The following is a 16,196-nucleotide window of genomic DNA, read 5'->3' as shown; positions in this document are numbered from 1 at the left end:
GTGCTGGTGTTGTTGTTTTTGTTGTTTATTGACGTAACAGACAAGCAGAAAGCAGACGTGCTCTGCTAGGCGAGACAAGCCTATTTTCTGTACGAAACTCAACAGAAATTATGGCAATGCAAAATTTACTTATTGAAGATATGACGGTTTCTCCGCTGAAAGAATCCATGTTTGTGAGACCACTTAGTTTAGAATTCAAAATGGTATGTACTATTATCAGTTAAGGCACTTCTGACTGCCGTCTCCCATATTATTTGACTATTTACTTTATTTGTTTACAGAATGGCAGACGAAGAAAGTGGGACATGATTAAAGTACACGACAGGTGAATATTTGTATTTGTCAAGAGGGACTTAATTATTGGACTTGCTCATTCGCCCACGGTTGTCATGTCTTAAACATCTTTTTGTAAATTGTTTATTTATTCACAGTGTGGTAATTGTCATCTTTAACGTAACTAGACAAGTTTTAGTTTTTGTGAAGCAATTCCGTCCTGGTAAGTGCAATGTCACTCTGTCTAGTAGAACAGTCATAAACATAACTTTTGAACAAATATACTGTTTCAGCCATTTACTTTTCCTCTGTGCCTGATCAAGATAAACAAAATGGCAAAATTGACGTATCAAAGTACCCTCCATCATTGGGTATAACTCTTGAATTTTGTGCTGGCATTGTTGATAAAAGCAAGTCACTAGCTGAAACTGCCAAGGAGGAAGTCCTTGAGGAATGTGGATACGATGTTCCTGTTGAAAATCTTCACAAATTCAAGACTGCAAGGTACCTATAAATTTTGTGAATTGACGCTGAAGTTGAACAGTATTGACATCATCTTTCTTCATTTATGTAGGGCTGGAGTGTCTACAGAGGGAACTCACCAAACATTCTTTTATGTTGAAGTTACTGATTCTATGAAAGTTAACCAGGGTAAGTTCCTAATTTTCTACAAACGATATGTTTTCTTTAACTTGAAGAAGTTTTATTGGTTTGATATTGGCTTGCAGGAGGAGGATTAGTAGATGAAGGAGAAGTAATAGAGGTGGTAGAGATGTCAATACCTGAAGTACAAGCGTATGCTGAAGATACTGATAATATGAGTCCACCAGGGTTCTTATTTGGGCTTCTCTGGTTTTTGAAGAATAAATTACCAAAATGCTAACTTATTAAGGGCTCACGTCAATTCTTCAAGGAATTTTGCTTCACCTGTGAAGTGCATGAAACTTCATGAATGCTTCAATGTAGGCAGACAGGTAAAAATGGGTAAAATGGGTAATAAATTTGATTTAACTTTTAATAAAGAAATCTCAACATTGTTATAAATCTAAAATATTTCCATGGGTTTTACACATTGCACCCACTACATCTTGAAAGACATATTACCTAATCATCAGCAGTAAGGAGAAAAATAGACGGGAGCTGGTCCAGCTAATCTTCAATCTCATCTCCATAGATATTAACCCTTTTGCGTCTCCTGACTTTAGACGGCACATCATCATCCGACTGAATTGACGATATTAGAGGAGTGCTTTCAGCGTAGGGTGACGGAGGGTCAGAATAGGACGATGATATTGGTGGTGAATACTGAGAATCATATGGGGCATCATCTGGACGTTGTGACTGTGGCGGAGGGTACAACTCTCTTGAGGCATCAGCTGGACTGGGAGCAGCCGGAGCCCTTAAGAAAAAACAAAACACATTATAAACGCCGATAATCAGAAACCTATATAGGTGATAAATAAAACGGCAAACTTACGTTCTTCTGCTTGTGTACTGATCTCTGTTTCTACGACGTAAATCATCATAAGTCTGTTGACTAGCTGAAGGGGCAAACTGAGATGATTGCTGAGGTGAAGATTGTGGCACTTTGGAAGCATTGTAGTCCGTAACTGGAATTTGCATCAAAATATTAAACCATAAATAAGTCATGGTGACCAAGGCTATCACAGCAATCTACAATCAATAAATACTCACTTGGCATTTGTTCTGGAGAGTCAGGAGCAAATGCCACCTCTCTGGGTTGTCTAATATTTGAAAAGTGTTAGTTCCACAGAAAATTTGATGCTTTAAGTTGCAGAATTACGTTATATAGCCCAATGATACTTTACCGCTGTTCTCTGTTTCCCCTCCGAGCAGCTACGATTGTTCCATCTGGAAACTGCGCTTCAGCTGCATCAAGACATGATGGTATAGAAGCAAGACGTCCCAAAACCAGAGATGAACAAACAACTCCTGCTCTGGCCAACATTCCAAGGTGGTAGCCTACATTCCAATTTAAGAAAAAAAGAGCAAATTTACTTGATTGAACAAGTGCAGCCAAGAGCATAAACTTGTAAAATTTCATACACCAAAGAGGCCCTATCACCTTTACCTACCTTTCATGCTGGCAAATTTCATAGCGATAAGACTGCCTAGTGCCATTGGAACAACGTGGGTATATGTTTTACTACTTATGCAATCTTTGACCCACTTGGTCTCTTCAGGGGAGATGTCTAGCTCCTGGTCAACACAAAGAAAACAATCGGGTAAAATTTTAACATAAAAACGGCCGGATCAGCTTCACCGGTTGAAGGTTAAGGGTGTACATCATAAACAAACGCAGAGCATGAAATTCAGTTCACACAAATTGACAATTACCTGGTTTGGTAGCCGACGCGCATCCATTGCTTTTCTTTAAATGTTTGTTGACTAGAGCAATCTTTAATTTGATACTTGAAAGATAATACGAGAGAAGTTTGACTCAGGTTCAATGCTCACGTAATGTTGCCGTCAATTCAGTGCCTGTCAGTCAATTTAAAATGACACTTGGCAATACTATTTTTTGTGCTTCAGCCAAGAAACAGCCAAATCTTTCCAATAATGAAAGTGTAACATACGGGGACGAGCGAAGGGCGCAAAGACACTGTATGTGGGGTTGTTTGTTGGCACACCCGCATCACGAAGCTCCAATTTCTCATAACTAGGCCCGTGCCCCTGAGACCCTGTTCCCGCGTCAGTTTTGAATTTTCTTCGCGATAAACATGCCTCAAGGGTCGGTAGTAACTAAATGGGATATTTATTGCACTGTACAATCTACGAAATGAATAGCAAACATGCACTTATTGGAGAAGGAGCAGCTAAATTTGGGCCAGCGCTTCCGCGGGAGCCTTGTCCATGTTGACGTTTAACACGTTGTTCTGCAGGACGTCCACCACCATCTGCAGGTTCTTTATCCTGTCTTGAGTTTGGCCAAAGCTCTGCTTCATGTTGGAAACCTCTGTCTGAAGCCGCTGCTGGAACTAAAGAGAAAGGGGTCCAAGAGGGTCGGTGAGCGCAGCGTCCGGCTCTCGACGGGGCGGTTCTAGGCCGGGAAGAGCGTGAATCGCGTGTATGAGAACGACGTTGCCAACCTCCTCCTTCTCCTTGTGCGCCGTGGCCGCGCTGGCCCTGCTCTCCGCCAGCTCCTGCTCCAGGACCCCGATCTGCTTGCGGAAGGAGCGCTGCATCGTGTCGGCCTGCTCTCGCAGACGCGCCGCCTGCAGGCAAGCCAACGAGCGTTGCTTCGGTTGCTGCTCCTGCAGCCGGCTTTGGCCTGCAGCAGCGCGGGCCAGGTCGGGGCATACCGCGGTCCCAGTCGCTGCCGCCCGCCATGGCGCCCGCGAGGTCCAGGGCGGGCCAGCCCGCGGGCCAGGTGCGTGCCGCGGGACGGCCTACCCCGGACTTCGCGGGCGTTCGCGGGGTTCGCGGGGGATGCCGTTGGCCGCTGTTTCTCTACCTGTCGAGTCGCCTGGTCCTTGGACGCCTCGAGCTCAGCCCGCACCCTGGCCAGGTCCAGCACGGTGTCCTCGTGCAGCTGCTCCAACTGCTCCATGTGGTGCCTGCGAGCACGCGTTCCTGCGTTACCTACCACGGCCTCCTCCTGCTGGGGCGCGGCAGACTGGTTCCGACAGTCGTTTTCGTTGCGCTGTCTCTCTCGCACGCACAGGGGACCAGTCTGCCGGCGCCGAGGCCCGGCCCGGTCGAGGCTGCGGAGGGCTTACTTGTACCACGCGACGTCGTCCCTGAGCTTGGCGCACTTCCTGCCGTTGGCGTCCACGTGCGACACCAGGGACTGCCGCTCGTCCGTCCAGGACTGCTGCTGCGCCCGCAGATCGTTGGCGGCCTTCTCCGCGTCCTCCAGCTGCCGAGCCAAGAGCGGTTTGTCGCGGAAAGAGTTTCAGTGGATTTTAGCGTGCTCTAAAGGACCCCGCAGGCCCACCCGCTCGAGCGCGGCGGCCAGCTGGTGGCTGAGCTCGGCGCTGCCATGCTCCGCGGCGACCCGCATCTGCCGCTCCTCCTGCATCTTGGCCTGCGTGGCGGCCAGGATGTCCGGCAGTGGCGCCAACTCCTGCAGCTGCGCCTCGAACTCGGCCTGCGCACAGTCCCCGAGTTTGAGGGGAGGGACAGCATCGTTTGTCCTTATCGCACTCATGGGGCGCCCCTTGTGGGTGCGAGAGAGACGGAGGCCCCACCTTGGCGCGGTGCAGCTCGGCGAGCACCTGGTCCGCGATGCGGTCGTGCTCCGTCTCCATCTGCTCGATGAGGCGTTTCTGCTCCTCAGCCTGCTGCCGCGCCATCAGGTACTGCGGGGCTTTCTCCTTTGTAATCAACGCTTCCAAATCAAGCGCGAAGAAAGCATTGTCGTGCGCTGTGAAGTGAACCTTGTTCCTGTAGCCTTCCAGGTGGCCTGCCTGGTCCTCGATGAGAGTCCTCATCTCCTGCAGCTCCTCCTGCGCCTCGCTGTACTGCAGCGTCATCTGCTGCACCATCTGCTGGCGCTCGAGGGCCGTCTCCCTGGAGCCTACCATCTTCGCGGCAGTGACAGTGCGTGGCGCTCCACACGCATGGCCGCGGCCAGTGTTGCCACACGAGGAGGCGGAAATCACCACGGTGCTTCTGGTCGAAAAGGTTGCCAACCTCAGCCTGCCACAGGCGCCACAGTTGCCTCCCATGAGGCAATTGGAGGTAGACAACCCTTTCGACAGAACTGCGTGGCGGGAATTTTCGCCTTCGTGTGTGGCAACAATGTCCACGGCCTTCGCCGGCGGAGCGTAGGGCGCGCAGGGCACGCGTGTACCTTGTTCTTCTCGCACTTGAGCTCCATGGCGCGCTTCTGCCAGCCCTCCAGGGCCTCCTGCAGGCGCTCCACTTGGCCGCGGAGCTGGCAGTTCTCCAGGGCCTTGGCCTCCAGGGCCTCGCGGAGGCGCGTGACGGGTTCGTGGCGCCAGCCGAGCGAGCCGCGCTGCTGTGGCGGCCAATGTGGTAGAGCCGAGGCAGTGCGTCGAAATAGTGCAGCGGGTGCATGAACGGGTGCGACAACAGAGTAGTCAGAATGGCGCCCAAAAGGTCGAATCATGCCAAATTTGGACCAAAATCGCTCGAGTTCATACTGACATCAATCTTGTTGTATTTTCTGTCCGCCCTGAGACATGTTGTAACGTGAAATCACCTCGGGAGTGCACTGCGGGGCCGGGCCCGACCCAGCCCTGACGGCCCCCGCGGCCGCGTGGTTCATATCTGCTAATGGCCCTGCCAGTGGTTCTGACAAGGGCTCCGCCGACGGCGCTGTCAATAGATTGGCCGACTCGGACAACGGGACGGGCACGGCGGGGGCGGCCGCCTTGAGGGCGCGCCGGTGGCTGCCGAGCACCTCCCGCTCCCTCTGCACCTGGAGCAGCTCCTGCTGCATCACGCCCAACTCCGTCTCCATCTTGGCCAGCTCATTTTCCTGCGCCGGGATGCGAAAAACACGTTTTTCCGCTGCCGATACCGTCACCATCGCGATGGACCGGCCACCGGCCTCGCCAACGCCGAGAGTCGTTTTCGTCGCGCTGTCTCTCTCGCGCCTATGCGGGACGCCCCGTGAGTGCGAGAGAGACAGAGCGACGAAAACGACTCTCGGCATGAGGCTGCTGACTCACGATTCCCTTGGTGTCGGCCTGGTCGCTGTGCTGGCTGTGCTGGCTGTGCTGGCTCTGCTTTTGCTGGCTTTCCTGGCTTCGCTGGCTGTGCTCCTCGTCCGAGCGCGCGCTCTTCTTGGCGGGGACGGCGCGGTGGCGGCGCGCTTTCTCCTTCTCCACGGACTGGAAGGGGTCGTGCACAGACACGTGGCCCGTTCGTTGGGGGTTGGAGGAAAGGCGGCCCCAAAGTAGTCTATTTTGGGTCACGTGGTGGTGCGCCACGTCGCAAACGGGTCGGGGAGGGGGCTCACCATTATGGCTGCCCGGCCCGCAGCGGACCTCGCACTCTCGCACGCTCGTTCACGACGTCGTCCTCGACGTCGTCCTCGACGTGGTCCTGGACGCCACGGCACCGCTGCGGCGGCACGCGTCACTGCCAACGCGAACGGGGCGGCGCGCCCGGGCGGCGGGGCATTGTTCGCAGCTATGGCAACATGGGCTGCCCAGGACCGTCAGCCCGGACGCGCCATCTCGGCCGAGGTGGTGGTGAGGTGACCCGTGGCCGGGACGTGCGGTGCATTTCCAACGCAGAGCCGCGGGCGACGAAGCGCGCCGCTTGGCGCGTAACTTAACAGAGTCCCCTTGCTCCAGGCGGCCGGGCGGGCCGGGCCAACCCGTTGTTGTCGCAGCGCCCGCGCAGCTCGCGTAGCTCTTGATGCCACTACCAATTCCCAGCAAGTCGCCGCCCCCCGGCCGCCCCCCGGCCGCCCCCCGCTCCGACCGGGCCGGGCCGGGTCCCGACTTGGGCCACTTGGGCGCTTCGCGCTTCGGGCTTCGCGCCCCTCCAATCTGAACCAATTACGACGCGGAGTGGAGCGGAGTGGTACCCGGCCGGGGCAAGGACCGCGAGGGGCTATGGGGGCCGTGGCGGTCGCGTGCGTCGCCGCGTGCGTCGCCGCGTGCGTCGCCACGCACGCCAGCCGCCTCAAAGGAGAGGCCCTTGAAGCGACAGCAGTCGTCCCTGGCCGCCCTGGCCTGGCGCGCCCGACCAGGACGACACGCGACAGAAAGGCACAAAAAGTTGGACCCGAGTCTTGGCAGCACACTGCGGGCCAATCGTGTCACGCACGTTCGAAACGCACTCCAAGAAAGTGAGTTCTCGTTCCTGAAGAGTGCTTTGGGGCATTGGGATGGTATATGAGATTTAAGGTCGCTGCCAGGGAGGTATTCGCGTGATTCGCTCAAGATCAATGTCTAATGTCAAGAACACATTTTTTGGGATTTATTCGTGGGTTATTGTTTTTGCGTCGAAAGAATGGTGACAAAAACAAAAGATATTCCAGTGAACCCCACACGATTCAACTCTCGTCTGAATGTTTGAGCGAAAGTCCCACGCCGAACTCGTTGAATCCGCGGTCCGTCTTGAAGGAGGAGCCGTAGAAGCGGAGAAGCGGAGAGCGTCTGCAGACCGATTCCGAGAAGTGCTTTCGTCGCTCCGTCCTGTCTCTCTCGCGCGGACGGGGCGTTGCGTAACGGTGCGAAGGAGACGGCGCGATGAAGCGGTGCTCGGCATCAGCCCTGAGTGGAGCGTCGGTGGAGCGACCGGGCGACCCCCGAGGCCCTAGGCCCGTCCTGGGCCCGTCCCCGCGTGCGTCCAAGCCGGCCTTGCCCTGCCTTGCCCTGCCCCGCCGGCCCGCACCCGCCCCCACCCCTTGCCCTCTCTCGGGGGGCGCGCCGCGCCTGCCCGCCCGGCTCGCCTCGCCTCGCCGCCCTCACTGGATGGCTGGCTGGCTCAGTCAGTCCGTAGCGGCGCAGCAGGGAGCAGGGCGCAGGCGTGCCGAGCCAGGACCCTCCGGCCACCGCGACGACGCGAACGTGCGTCTTGCCGCGCCACCCCGCGCCTCGCACACCAACCACGCCACCGGCAGCGGGGCAGCGGGCCACCCGCGGGCCACCGGACACCAACAACAGTGACAGTGACGCCTGTTGGCTGCCAGCCTGGCCTATCCTGCCGCCGGCCTGCCGCGCGCGACGACCTAACTGTTGAGCCTGCCGGCGCAACGGCCCGCACCGCCCGCACCGCCCGCACCGCCCTAGCAAAACAAAGCCGCCGCCTTGCGGACGCCTTGCGGGCGCCTTGCGGACTTCCAGCCCACCTACGCCTCCGGCCTCTGGCTGCCTCTGGCATCCGGCATTCAGCAGCCAGCGCCTCGGAACACGCGGCCACGCCGGCCGGAGGTGAGGAGAGTGGATAGTGACGTGGGAGTGGATAGTGGAGTGGAGAGCAGCGCTCGGCACACAGTATGTACGCAGTACGGCTCGGCGAGTAAGCTTACCTGTGGCGCAACGCGCGGCCTTGCCCGCCGTCTTCCGCCTTCGTCGCTACCCCGCGCGTCAGTCCGCACAGCCGCTCTCTCTCCCTCGCACTCACAGGGCGTTCGGAGGAGTGCGAGTGCGACAGAGCGGCGAAGCAAGGCCCAGAGAACTGGTCAGGAAGATGGGATGACGGAGAGATAGCTGAGTAAGCTCCCCAAACGAGTCGCGGAAAACAGGCGACGTTGTCGCTACCCCGCGCCGGGGCTCTCAGGCGGCAGGCTGGCGGACAAGCTACAAAGCGCACCGGATATCATCGGCGTCCCCTGTTGCTGGCTGCATCGGGAACCACGTCGCCACCGCGCCGGGTCGGCGCCAGCTGACTGATTCCAAACATCGCTGTCGTCGCGCTCTCTCTCTCTCTCCGCGCGTTGGAGTGAGAGAGACGCAGCCCGCGGAGAGCGCCGGCCTGGGCTAGCCTGGGCAGTCGTTATGCTAATGGCCGGCCGTCTCCGTTCATTGGCTGAAGCAGGCGGGCGATTCAGAAGAGCGGTTCTTCGCTCCGTCTCCCCCGCACCCTCATGGAGGGCCCCGCGAGTGCGACAGAGACGGCGGCGAGACGGCTCCTCTGGGCCGCTCGGCCGCCTGCCGCGGCTGCTGCTCGAGTCGCACACTGCCGCTGTCGTGCGGCCTGCAGATGGGAAACATCCATAAAAACATGACTGCGTTCCACGTGTGTCTGTTTTGCTGGGAAGGGGGCTGAATTTGCGTAATGATTGGGCGTAGTGAATTTGTTTCTCCGCCTCCGGGTTTGTTTCCTGCCCACTTTTGACTACTAACGGGGTTCGCGTTCGGGCTGCCGGTCGCAGGGAGGGTGCTGTCTGCAGGCAGATTCCGAGAGTCGTTTTCGTCGCTGACTTTCTCGCACTCATGCGGCCCGTGCAAGTGCGTCAGAGACTGAGCATTGTTCGCAATGGGAATCCGCGAGCGCGGGCAGAGTGGGTGTAAATCTAGCTCGTCTGTATTTCGGTACCGAAGACACCTTCCCACCCTCCCCCCTCCCCCTCCTCGCAGCGGCGGATCAGTGAGCAGAAAACGGGATGCCTTCTGGGTCATTAAGCAGATTCCCTGAGGCGGCGATTGTGTAACGACCGTCCGGGGGAATGTTGTGCCTACACTGCCAGTGGGATGAGGGCTCCGAAGGGTTCGTTTCGGAGGAAGACCGTGGCTGCGCCAGCGCTGGACTGTAGACTGATTCCGAGAGTCGTCGCTCTGTCTCTCTCGCACCTACGGGACGCCCCAATGAGTGCGAGAGAGACAGAGCGACGGCTCTCGGAATCGGTCTGCAGGTGAGGGGAGGGGCCGCGGCCGTGAGGGATGGCGGCGAGGCGGACCGACAAGCACGTTGATGGCCTCGGCCAACTCGCCCGGCGAAGTGCGCGAGCGCGGTGGCCGCTGACGGACCATTAGTTGGGCATCCGCGCCCCGACAACGGCGAGACTGGCACTGCACTGCAAGGCACGGCACGGCGGCCATCGCACCGCACTGCTGCTGCTGAGCGTGGCCGTCGGGGTCCCTATTTAATGGAGCGGGTTAACTGGTCCGCGTCATGCGTCGCGGTCGTGGCGCTCCCTGGCGGTGGGATTCGCAGCCCGCGACCCCCCGCCCCCTCCCCCTGCGGCCCCGTAATCGGATTCCCACGCCCGTGTGCCTCTCGCCCTCCCCGCCCCGCCCGGCCGTTGGCCCAGCCCTCTGGTTCAGCCAGGCTGGCCGCAGAGAGGCTGCAAAATGCAAATGCGTCATTTTTCAATTACATATGCCAGCACACGTCACGGCGACATGTGGTGGGCAGTGTAGGCCCGCGGCGGCAGCTGCGGCCTCCATGGCGGCCTCCATGGCGACGCCCCGGGGCGCCATGACCACGTCGTTGGCATGGCAGTGCAGCGGGATGTTATTATTCCCCATGGTGGGCAGGCGGCATGTGTCTGCCTGCACTTTATGACAGCTGCTAGTTCGCCGCGCCGCTCTGATTCAGCGCATCGGATTGCGATACGGGGCTCGGCCCCTGACCCGGCGCCACCGACCTGTGACGTCATCATCAAGCCGCCACGAACGGGGACATCGGTGCGACGGGCCGACGGGTCGCATCCAGTCTATAAATATTGGAATCAGCCGTGCGGCGCGGGGGCTAGGCCGAGGGCTAGGCGGGCGGGGGCGGGCGAGGCCCCAGCGTAGTGACAGCAGAGGGCAGCTGTCCGGGATGGGCGACACATTGCATCCGACGTGCACGCCACGCCGCGCCACGCCACGCCACGACGCGCTCTGGCCGTGGAGGTCAACTCGGCCGAGGGCGGCGGTCAGGCCGCGGGGGTGGTGCCGCACTATTATGCAAGGGCTCGCGGTGACTAAGTGAGAAGTTGTGTTCGACTGCGGGCCGGGACATGCGTCGCGCCGCACCGCGCCGCACCGCGCCGCACCGCGCCGCACCGCGCAGCACCGCGCCGCGCAGCACGCCCGCCGGCACTTTCAGGCATTAAGTTGGGGGGTCGCGGCACCGCGCGGCGCGCCAGTGCGAATCTGTGGAGAAGTCAAGGTGAGCCCGGCGGAGGCTCACGGTCAGACAGACAGACAGGCGGACTCACAGACAGCCACCTCAACCCACTCAGACAGCCACCTCAACCCACTCAGACAGACTAGCCCTCACAGACAGACTTGCTCACAGATAGGCCGGATAGATTCATTGCGCGCGGAGTTTGAGAATACCGATTTTTGAGATGGACTCGTTAAGGTCAAGAGGCGATCGGACAGACGGACAGACACAGGGGGCGGGCGGACGGGCAGGCAGCTCGGAGCAGCACGTGAGTTAGTGCGACCGACCGCCACTATGCAAATGGCACGCGGTCCCTATGAAGATGCAAATCAGCTTGGCAATCAATTAACAAGTGGAGGGACGTGTGCACACCCTGCGTAGCACTGCATAGTCTGCGCGCGAGGAAACCAGGCGGACAAGCAGACGGGCGGAGGCGGAGCAGGCGGGGGCCGCGATGATTGGGCGGGGACCACGAGTACCAGTAGACTGATTCGGAGATTGCTCGTCGCTCTGTCTCTCTCCCACTCATGGCGCCCCCCAGGTGTGAGAGAGACAGAGCGAGGAAAACGACTCTCGGACTCGGTCTGCGGGCGACGGAGAGGAGCGGGGAGGCAGTTGAGGTCGTGAAGGCCGCCGCCGTGGAGGCCCACTAGAACTACCTGAGCTCTGCGCGGCGAACTCGTGTGCTGCGGATGCACGCGCCCCGGAAAAGCGGCAGCCAATCACTCCGAGGGGAAGGGGGGGGGGAGGGCAGCCCGCCCGCCCAGCCCGGCCAGCCCGCAGCGCAGACGCGCCGCCGCGTTGCCTACACTGGAGCGGGCGGGCGCCCGGCTCGGCCCGGCTCGGCCCGACTCGGCCCCAGCCCCCACCCCTCCCTCCTCTCGCAACGGTTCGGCATGCCACGCGCGTGCCTCAGTTTCCGAGTGTAATCGGAGTTTGTTGTGTGGAGTAGTCGGGGGATTATTGTCCCGTAATCCCTGCGAAACCCAGACGCGCGGCGCGGGCTCGCGGCGGGCCGAACCAAGAGGCGGGTTTGCGGCGAGGTTTGCGCGCGGTTTTGCGGCGGGGTATACGGGTTCGGTCGGCTCGGCGTTGCGGGGGGTCGCCCTGGCCGCGGGGCCGCGGCTGCGCTGGAATGTGAGACGACAGGGCCTCGCCTCGGCCTCGCCGCGAGTAGAGGCCTGCGGTTCAAACACCGCCGCCGCCGGCCGACCCAACCCCTCCAGAATTGATTTTCTGCTTAGTGCTCACTGGCCGACGGCCCCCTCATTCCGACGCTCCTGTCTCTCTCGCACTCCCACGGAACGCCCCACGAGTGCGAGAGAGATGGAGTGACGAACCATGCCGTCGTTGGGCCTTGGCTGGGCGGCCCTAGGCGGTGGAGGTGAAGGCGTGAAGGCTCACCGCGCCGCTGTGCCCTGGCCGCCCTGGCCGCCCTGGCTGTTGTTCGGTAGAGCGCGCTTCCCCCGGTCCTTCCCTCGGACCAAGTTTGCGCGGCTCACACATGATGCAGGCGGGCCGCGTCGCCGCGCTGAGGTCCGCGTAAAGGCCGTGCGTAAAAACGCTCCCCGGCCACGGCTTGACGTGCCGAGAGTCTGAATCGTGGTCACCAGGCCCCGCTTCCCGCCTGCCTGGGTTTAATTCACGAGTCGCTCTCCTCTCTCGGTGTGTTTGGAGGAGCGAAGGGAGAATCAATCAAGTATTCATCACAAGCTAGCGAATTTTCCGCGCTCTCGTTCGGCTATCGGCTGCGACTCATCGGACCAGGCGACCGGCCGCGGTGCCCTGCAGACTTGGAACGCCCCATGGGTGCGAGAGAGACAGAGCGACGGAATCAAAACAACTCTCGGAATGAGTCTGTCGGCTGGCCGTTGCACCGGCTTGCTTGGCGCTCGCCGCTTTTATCATTACTCTAGCGGTTTATCGCCGCTGCTTTCTCTGTCGAGGCGGATTTGCCTCTTTTTCTTTCCTGTCCTCTCTCTTTTTCAATTGCGCTTTGGCGGCGCCCGGAGTGGCCGTGGGAAAAGGGGAAAAAGGAGCGCGCCCGGTCATTTGCATACCCCGCGACGCTACCCTGGCTGCCCCGCCCCGCCACGCCCCGCCACGCCCCGCCCCGCCACGCCACGCCCCGCCACGCCCCGCCACGCTGCGTGACGCAGAGCGTTTCAAAGACAGAGCCGCCCTCGCCGCGATGCCACTGGGACCGCCCCGCCCCGCCGCGCCCCGGGCCCCCGGGGTCCACCGCGACGCCGTCCTGGCCACGCCGTGGCCCTCTGCCGCTCGACTCCACCGCACTGATGAAATTCCAAGAAGCACCTGTCTCGCAATTAACACAGAGAAAGGACCCTCGCAGTTTTACTCCAGAGGCTTTGTGTTCTGTTCCGGTCGGTCGGGCTGCAAGTGCCGGAGAAAGTAATTTTCGTACCGCCGCACACTGAGCGGCGGAACGGTGGGGCCTGCCAGTGGCTGAGAGCGAGCGGTGTAAGTGTAGTGAGTCTACCACCGAGTTTGCCAGTGAGGAGACTTTTTGCAGCCTTTAAGGGCGTTTACCGGGTTTGGGCCCCAGTGTCTTGGGGCGGAGTTGAAAAAATGGCGTCTTGTTCAAACCGTAGCAGCACTGTACCATCCGGGTGGGGTTAGCCAAACCGAGCCTGGTCGGCCAAGGCGGTCGGCCTGCGGAGACCCTGGAGACCCAGACCCAACCTCGGCCCTGGCGCGCCGCACAGTGCCGTGCCTTACCCCCGTGGGCCGTGGGCCGTGCGCCGTGCCCGGGCCGTATGCCGTGTGCATGCGGTTTGCGTCAAGTTGCCGCGTGTGTGTTTCCCGGTCTCCCTGTCTTTCCCCGCCCCGGGCCAGCCTCCTTTGTGCGGCGCGGCGCTACACTGCGAGGGGGAAGCGAGGCGAGTTGGCTGCCGGAAGGTTTGTACCTTGAGTGCGTTTCGCGCCGCGGCCGCGCCTTCCTTATTGAAGGCTGACTCTGCGGACCCTTTTCCCTTTGCCCGGCTCGGCTTGGCCCGGCTAGAGCGGCAGCGGGGCCATTAGCAAGTTTGGCTAAAAGATCAAACTGAGCCTTTGCCGCCCCGCCCCGCCCCGCCCCGCGGCCCGGTATAACAAAGTTGTCACTTTGCGCGCGCGGGCCCGAGGAGGCAGGTTGGCAGGCACGACCTATTCCGGTGGGCCGCGGGGTGCGCGGTGCCGTACGGTGCCGTGCGCGCTCGCCCGGAAAACGGCTCACTGCTTTGCCCGGTCGCTGGGTTCAGGCTGTTGAGGCTGCACGACCTGCACATCCTGGCCGCGCCACACGCCAATGCGCACCCACCTGCTATTTGCACACACACACACGCACGCGCCCCCTACCCGCTCACAAACACACACGCGCGCGCGCGCGCGCGCGCGCACACACACACACACACACACACACACACACACACACACACACACACACACACACACACACACACACGACACACACGCACGCGAGGGAGTGATGGCCTTGCTAAGGGCGCGGCGCGGCGGGGTGCGGTCGAACGCACCGGCTTAATGGGACCGCTAGTGCGCGGGGCGGGGCGGGGTCGGCGGGGCCCGCGCGCCTTTTGAAGCTCCGGTTTCCACCCAGGACACACGCGGCGCGCGGCCTGGCGAGGCCTACACGATAGCGGTGTGGGCTTTGTGCTGGCCGAGGCGGGGCCGGCGGGCTCGGCCTCCAGGCCTGTCCCGTCCGAGGCCTTGCGTTGAATGGGCGGCTCACCGCCACGACCGCGGCGCCCCGGACGGCCTCGGCCACCGCGGCCCCTCTCCCCGCCGGCCTTGCCGGCCTTGCCGGCCTTGCCGGCCCAGACCCACTCGATCCCTACGTCGCGTTGAGTGCGGGGTCAGATGTAACTTGACGAACCGTTGTCGGCAAGGGCGGAGAGCGGCCTGAGGGACGCAGAGCGATTCCGAGCAGTAGTTCGTGGCTTTGTCTCTGTCGCACCCCGACGCCGGGCGGCTCATGATACGTGCCACGGAGAAACGCAGTCTGCCAAGCAGCCGCTCCACTGGTCGGCGTGCCGGGTCACTGCCAAGGGTCAAAGCACAATTAGATGAAGGGCGCCTTGGCCTGCCCTGCCCTGCCCTCCGCTCATGGGCTCGCGGAATAATTCAACAGCCTCTCCCGGCGCGCGGCGCGAAGCGCGAAGCGGTGCAAAGACTGCCAAGTGCCAAGGGCGCCAAGAGTTTGTTTTCATTCCTCTCCGCCGTTCCGTCTTTTTTGGTGTTTAAATCTTGCGTCGTCTCTGCCTTTGCTTTTCCGCCCTTTCCCACCGAGAGGGTCGCGCCTGCCTGCCAGCCAGCCCGCCTGCCTGCCTGCCTGCCTCCCTGGACGGGGGCGAGGCGGAGGTGGCCCCCGATGCGAAAAGGATCAGGCAAAGGGCTCCTGTAATCCGGTCCGGAAAATTGGGTGATGTTGATTGCCCACCTGGGCCTTGGCATCGGGTGCACGGGCGCGCCCGCACTCCCACGCACGCTCTCTCACTCACTCACTTTCTAGCTTTCTCTCACTCTCTCGTCACTCCCTCCCTTTGTCGGTCTCTCACTCCTCTCACTCTGTCACTTTCTCACTGTCACTCTCTTAAAGGGTCTTGCTATGTGTCCCTGTGACGCGCGCGCATACGTACACAGACACACAAACACAGACACACACTCACGCACACACGTCCATAATGACGTCACCTCCGGCGCCGAGGCACCTCGACGTCACCCTCGTCTCCCGACGACGCCAGGCGACGCCAGGCGACGCCCCCCGGCCGTAATGCGCGTGCCGAAATAGGGGCGCGGGGCGTCGGGGCGCGTCCAAGATGGCCCACTTTAGGGGCGTCACGGTGCCGATTCGCCGATTCGGGCCGGCGCGTTTATGGCTGTGGGGGGGACACGACGAGCCTCCCCGGCCTGGACGAGCCCCGAGGAACCTCCTCGCTGCGCGGACTGACGACGCCAGCGACGCCCCTGCACCCCACTTCCTGCTCGTCCACGACCACGCCGTCAAGGCGCCTGGGAGGCGGAACGAGCGCCGCGGCTTTTACTTTTACGGAAAACAAGCAAAGCCCCACCTGCCCCTCCCCTGCCCCTCCCCCTCCCCCCTCCCCCAAGGGGGGTTGCGGGTGTCGTGCCGGCCTGCTCTGAACCCTGCGGGCGTCGCCGTCTCCATCGTCATCGTCGTCATGAAATACTTATCGGCACGAGGCGCCTAATGCTCGCACCGAGGCCGCCTCCGGGGCGCTCCGGGGCCGGTGGGCTGTCCACCGTGAATTATTGGTCGCTCGGCTCCCCGGCTGCCCCCGGCCGCCCCTTGAGGGCGAGTCGTAGTGATGGCGGCCTGGCCGGGCCTGGCTGCTCGTCGAACG

At 60.7% G+C, this 16,196-nt stretch overlaps 3 protein-coding genes across 4 annotated transcripts; 1 reads left to right on the top strand and 2 right to left on the bottom strand.

Moving 5' to 3' along the window:
- Window positions 1-9: 9 nt before the first annotated feature.
- On the top strand, window positions 10-1,324 carry LOC117653841 (uridine diphosphate glucose pyrophosphatase NUDT14-like). The gene is made up of 6 exons (XM_034399791.1): window positions 10-203; window positions 282-325; window positions 432-496; window positions 567-777; window positions 848-924; window positions 1,002-1,324. The coding sequence occupies exons 1-6, from the start codon at window positions 111-113 to the stop codon at window positions 1,154-1,156; spliced, it is 645 nt and encodes a 214-aa protein (XP_034255682.1). The 5' UTR covers window positions 10-110; the 3' UTR covers window positions 1,157-1,324.
- LOC117653840 lies at window positions 1,032-2,926 on the bottom strand. 2 transcript variants are annotated; one of them, XM_034399790.1, is made up of 7 exons: window positions 2,632-2,926; window positions 2,370-2,493; window positions 2,103-2,256; window positions 1,969-2,018; window positions 1,751-1,883; window positions 1,378-1,672; window positions 1,032-1,200 (listed from the first exon to the last, which is right to left on the bottom strand). In XM_034399790.1, the coding sequence occupies exons 1-6, from the start codon at window positions 2,656-2,658 to the stop codon at window positions 1,423-1,425; spliced, it is 738 nt and encodes a 245-aa protein (XP_034255681.1). In that variant the 5' UTR covers window positions 2,659-2,926; the 3' UTR covers window positions 1,032-1,200; window positions 1,378-1,422. The 2 variants fall into 2 exon arrangements, with proteins under 2 accessions (XP_034255681.1, XP_034255680.1); XM_034399789.1 differs by lacking the exon at window positions 1,032-1,200 and having other exon boundaries at window positions 1,271-1,672.
- Window positions 2,927-3,011: 85 nt separating this feature from the next.
- LOC117653088 (outer dense fiber protein 2) lies at window positions 3,012-6,238 on the bottom strand. The gene is made up of 12 exons (XM_034398461.1): window positions 6,224-6,238; window positions 5,934-6,095; window positions 5,462-5,740; window positions 5,080-5,257; window positions 5,001-5,020; window positions 4,674-4,820; window positions 4,485-4,595; window positions 4,232-4,384; window positions 4,014-4,153; window positions 3,749-3,851; window positions 3,384-3,509; window positions 3,012-3,272 (listed from the first exon to the last, which is right to left on the bottom strand). The coding sequence occupies exons 1-12, from the start codon at window positions 6,224-6,226 to the stop codon at window positions 3,111-3,113; spliced, it is 1,584 nt and encodes a 527-aa protein (XP_034254352.1). The 5' UTR covers window positions 6,227-6,238; the 3' UTR covers window positions 3,012-3,110.
- Window positions 6,239-16,196: the final 9,958 nt, after the last annotated feature.

The sequence above is a fragment of the Thrips palmi genome, unplaced genomic scaffold, assembly GCF_012932325.1.
Source record: "Thrips palmi isolate BJ-2018 unplaced genomic scaffold, TpBJ-2018v1 HiC_scaffold_8, whole genome shotgun sequence".
NCBI lineage: Eukaryota > Metazoa > Arthropoda > Insecta > Thysanoptera > Thripidae > Thrips > Thrips palmi.
This window is presented reverse-complemented; position numbering and strand designations above follow the sequence as displayed.

What these genes read in the sequence shown, in the direction of transcription:
- LOC117653841 (XM_034399791.1), top strand. Translation starts at nt 111, where the DNA reads ATGGCAATGCAAAATTTACTTATTGAAGATATGACGGTTTCTCCGCTG. An exon ending in CACAAATTCAAGACTGCAAG is followed by an intron (nt 778 to 847) that starts GTACCTATAAAT and finishes TCATTTATGTAG; the next exon opens with GGCTGGAGTGTCTACAGAGG. An exon ending in TTCTATGAAAGTTAACCAGG is followed by an intron (nt 925 to 1,001) that starts GTAAGTTCCTAA and finishes ATTGGCTTGCAG; the next exon opens with GAGGAGGATTAGTAGATGAA.
- LOC117653840 (XM_034399790.1), bottom strand. Translation starts at nt 2,658, where the DNA reads ATGGATGCGCGTCGGCTACCAAACCAG. An exon ending in AGGGGAAACAGAGAACAGCG is followed by an intron (nt 2,019 to 2,102) that starts GTAAAGTATCAT and finishes TTCAAATATTAG; the next exon opens with ACAACCCAGAGAGGTGGCAT. An exon ending in CAGTACACAAGCAGAAGAAC is followed by an intron (nt 1,673 to 1,750) that starts GTAAGTTTGCCG and finishes TTTTTTCTTAAG; the next exon opens with GGCTCCGGCTGCTCCCAGTC.
- LOC117653088 (XM_034398461.1), bottom strand. An exon ending in CCGAGCTGCACCGCGCCAAG is followed by an intron (nt 4,385 to 4,484) that starts GTGGGGCCTCCG and finishes GACTGTGCGCAG; the next exon opens with GCCGAGTTCGAGGCGCAGCT. An exon ending in GACGACGTCGCGTGGTACAA is followed by an intron (nt 3,852 to 4,013) that starts GTAAGCCCTCCG and finishes GCGTGCTCGCAG; the next exon opens with GCACCACATGGAGCAGTTGG.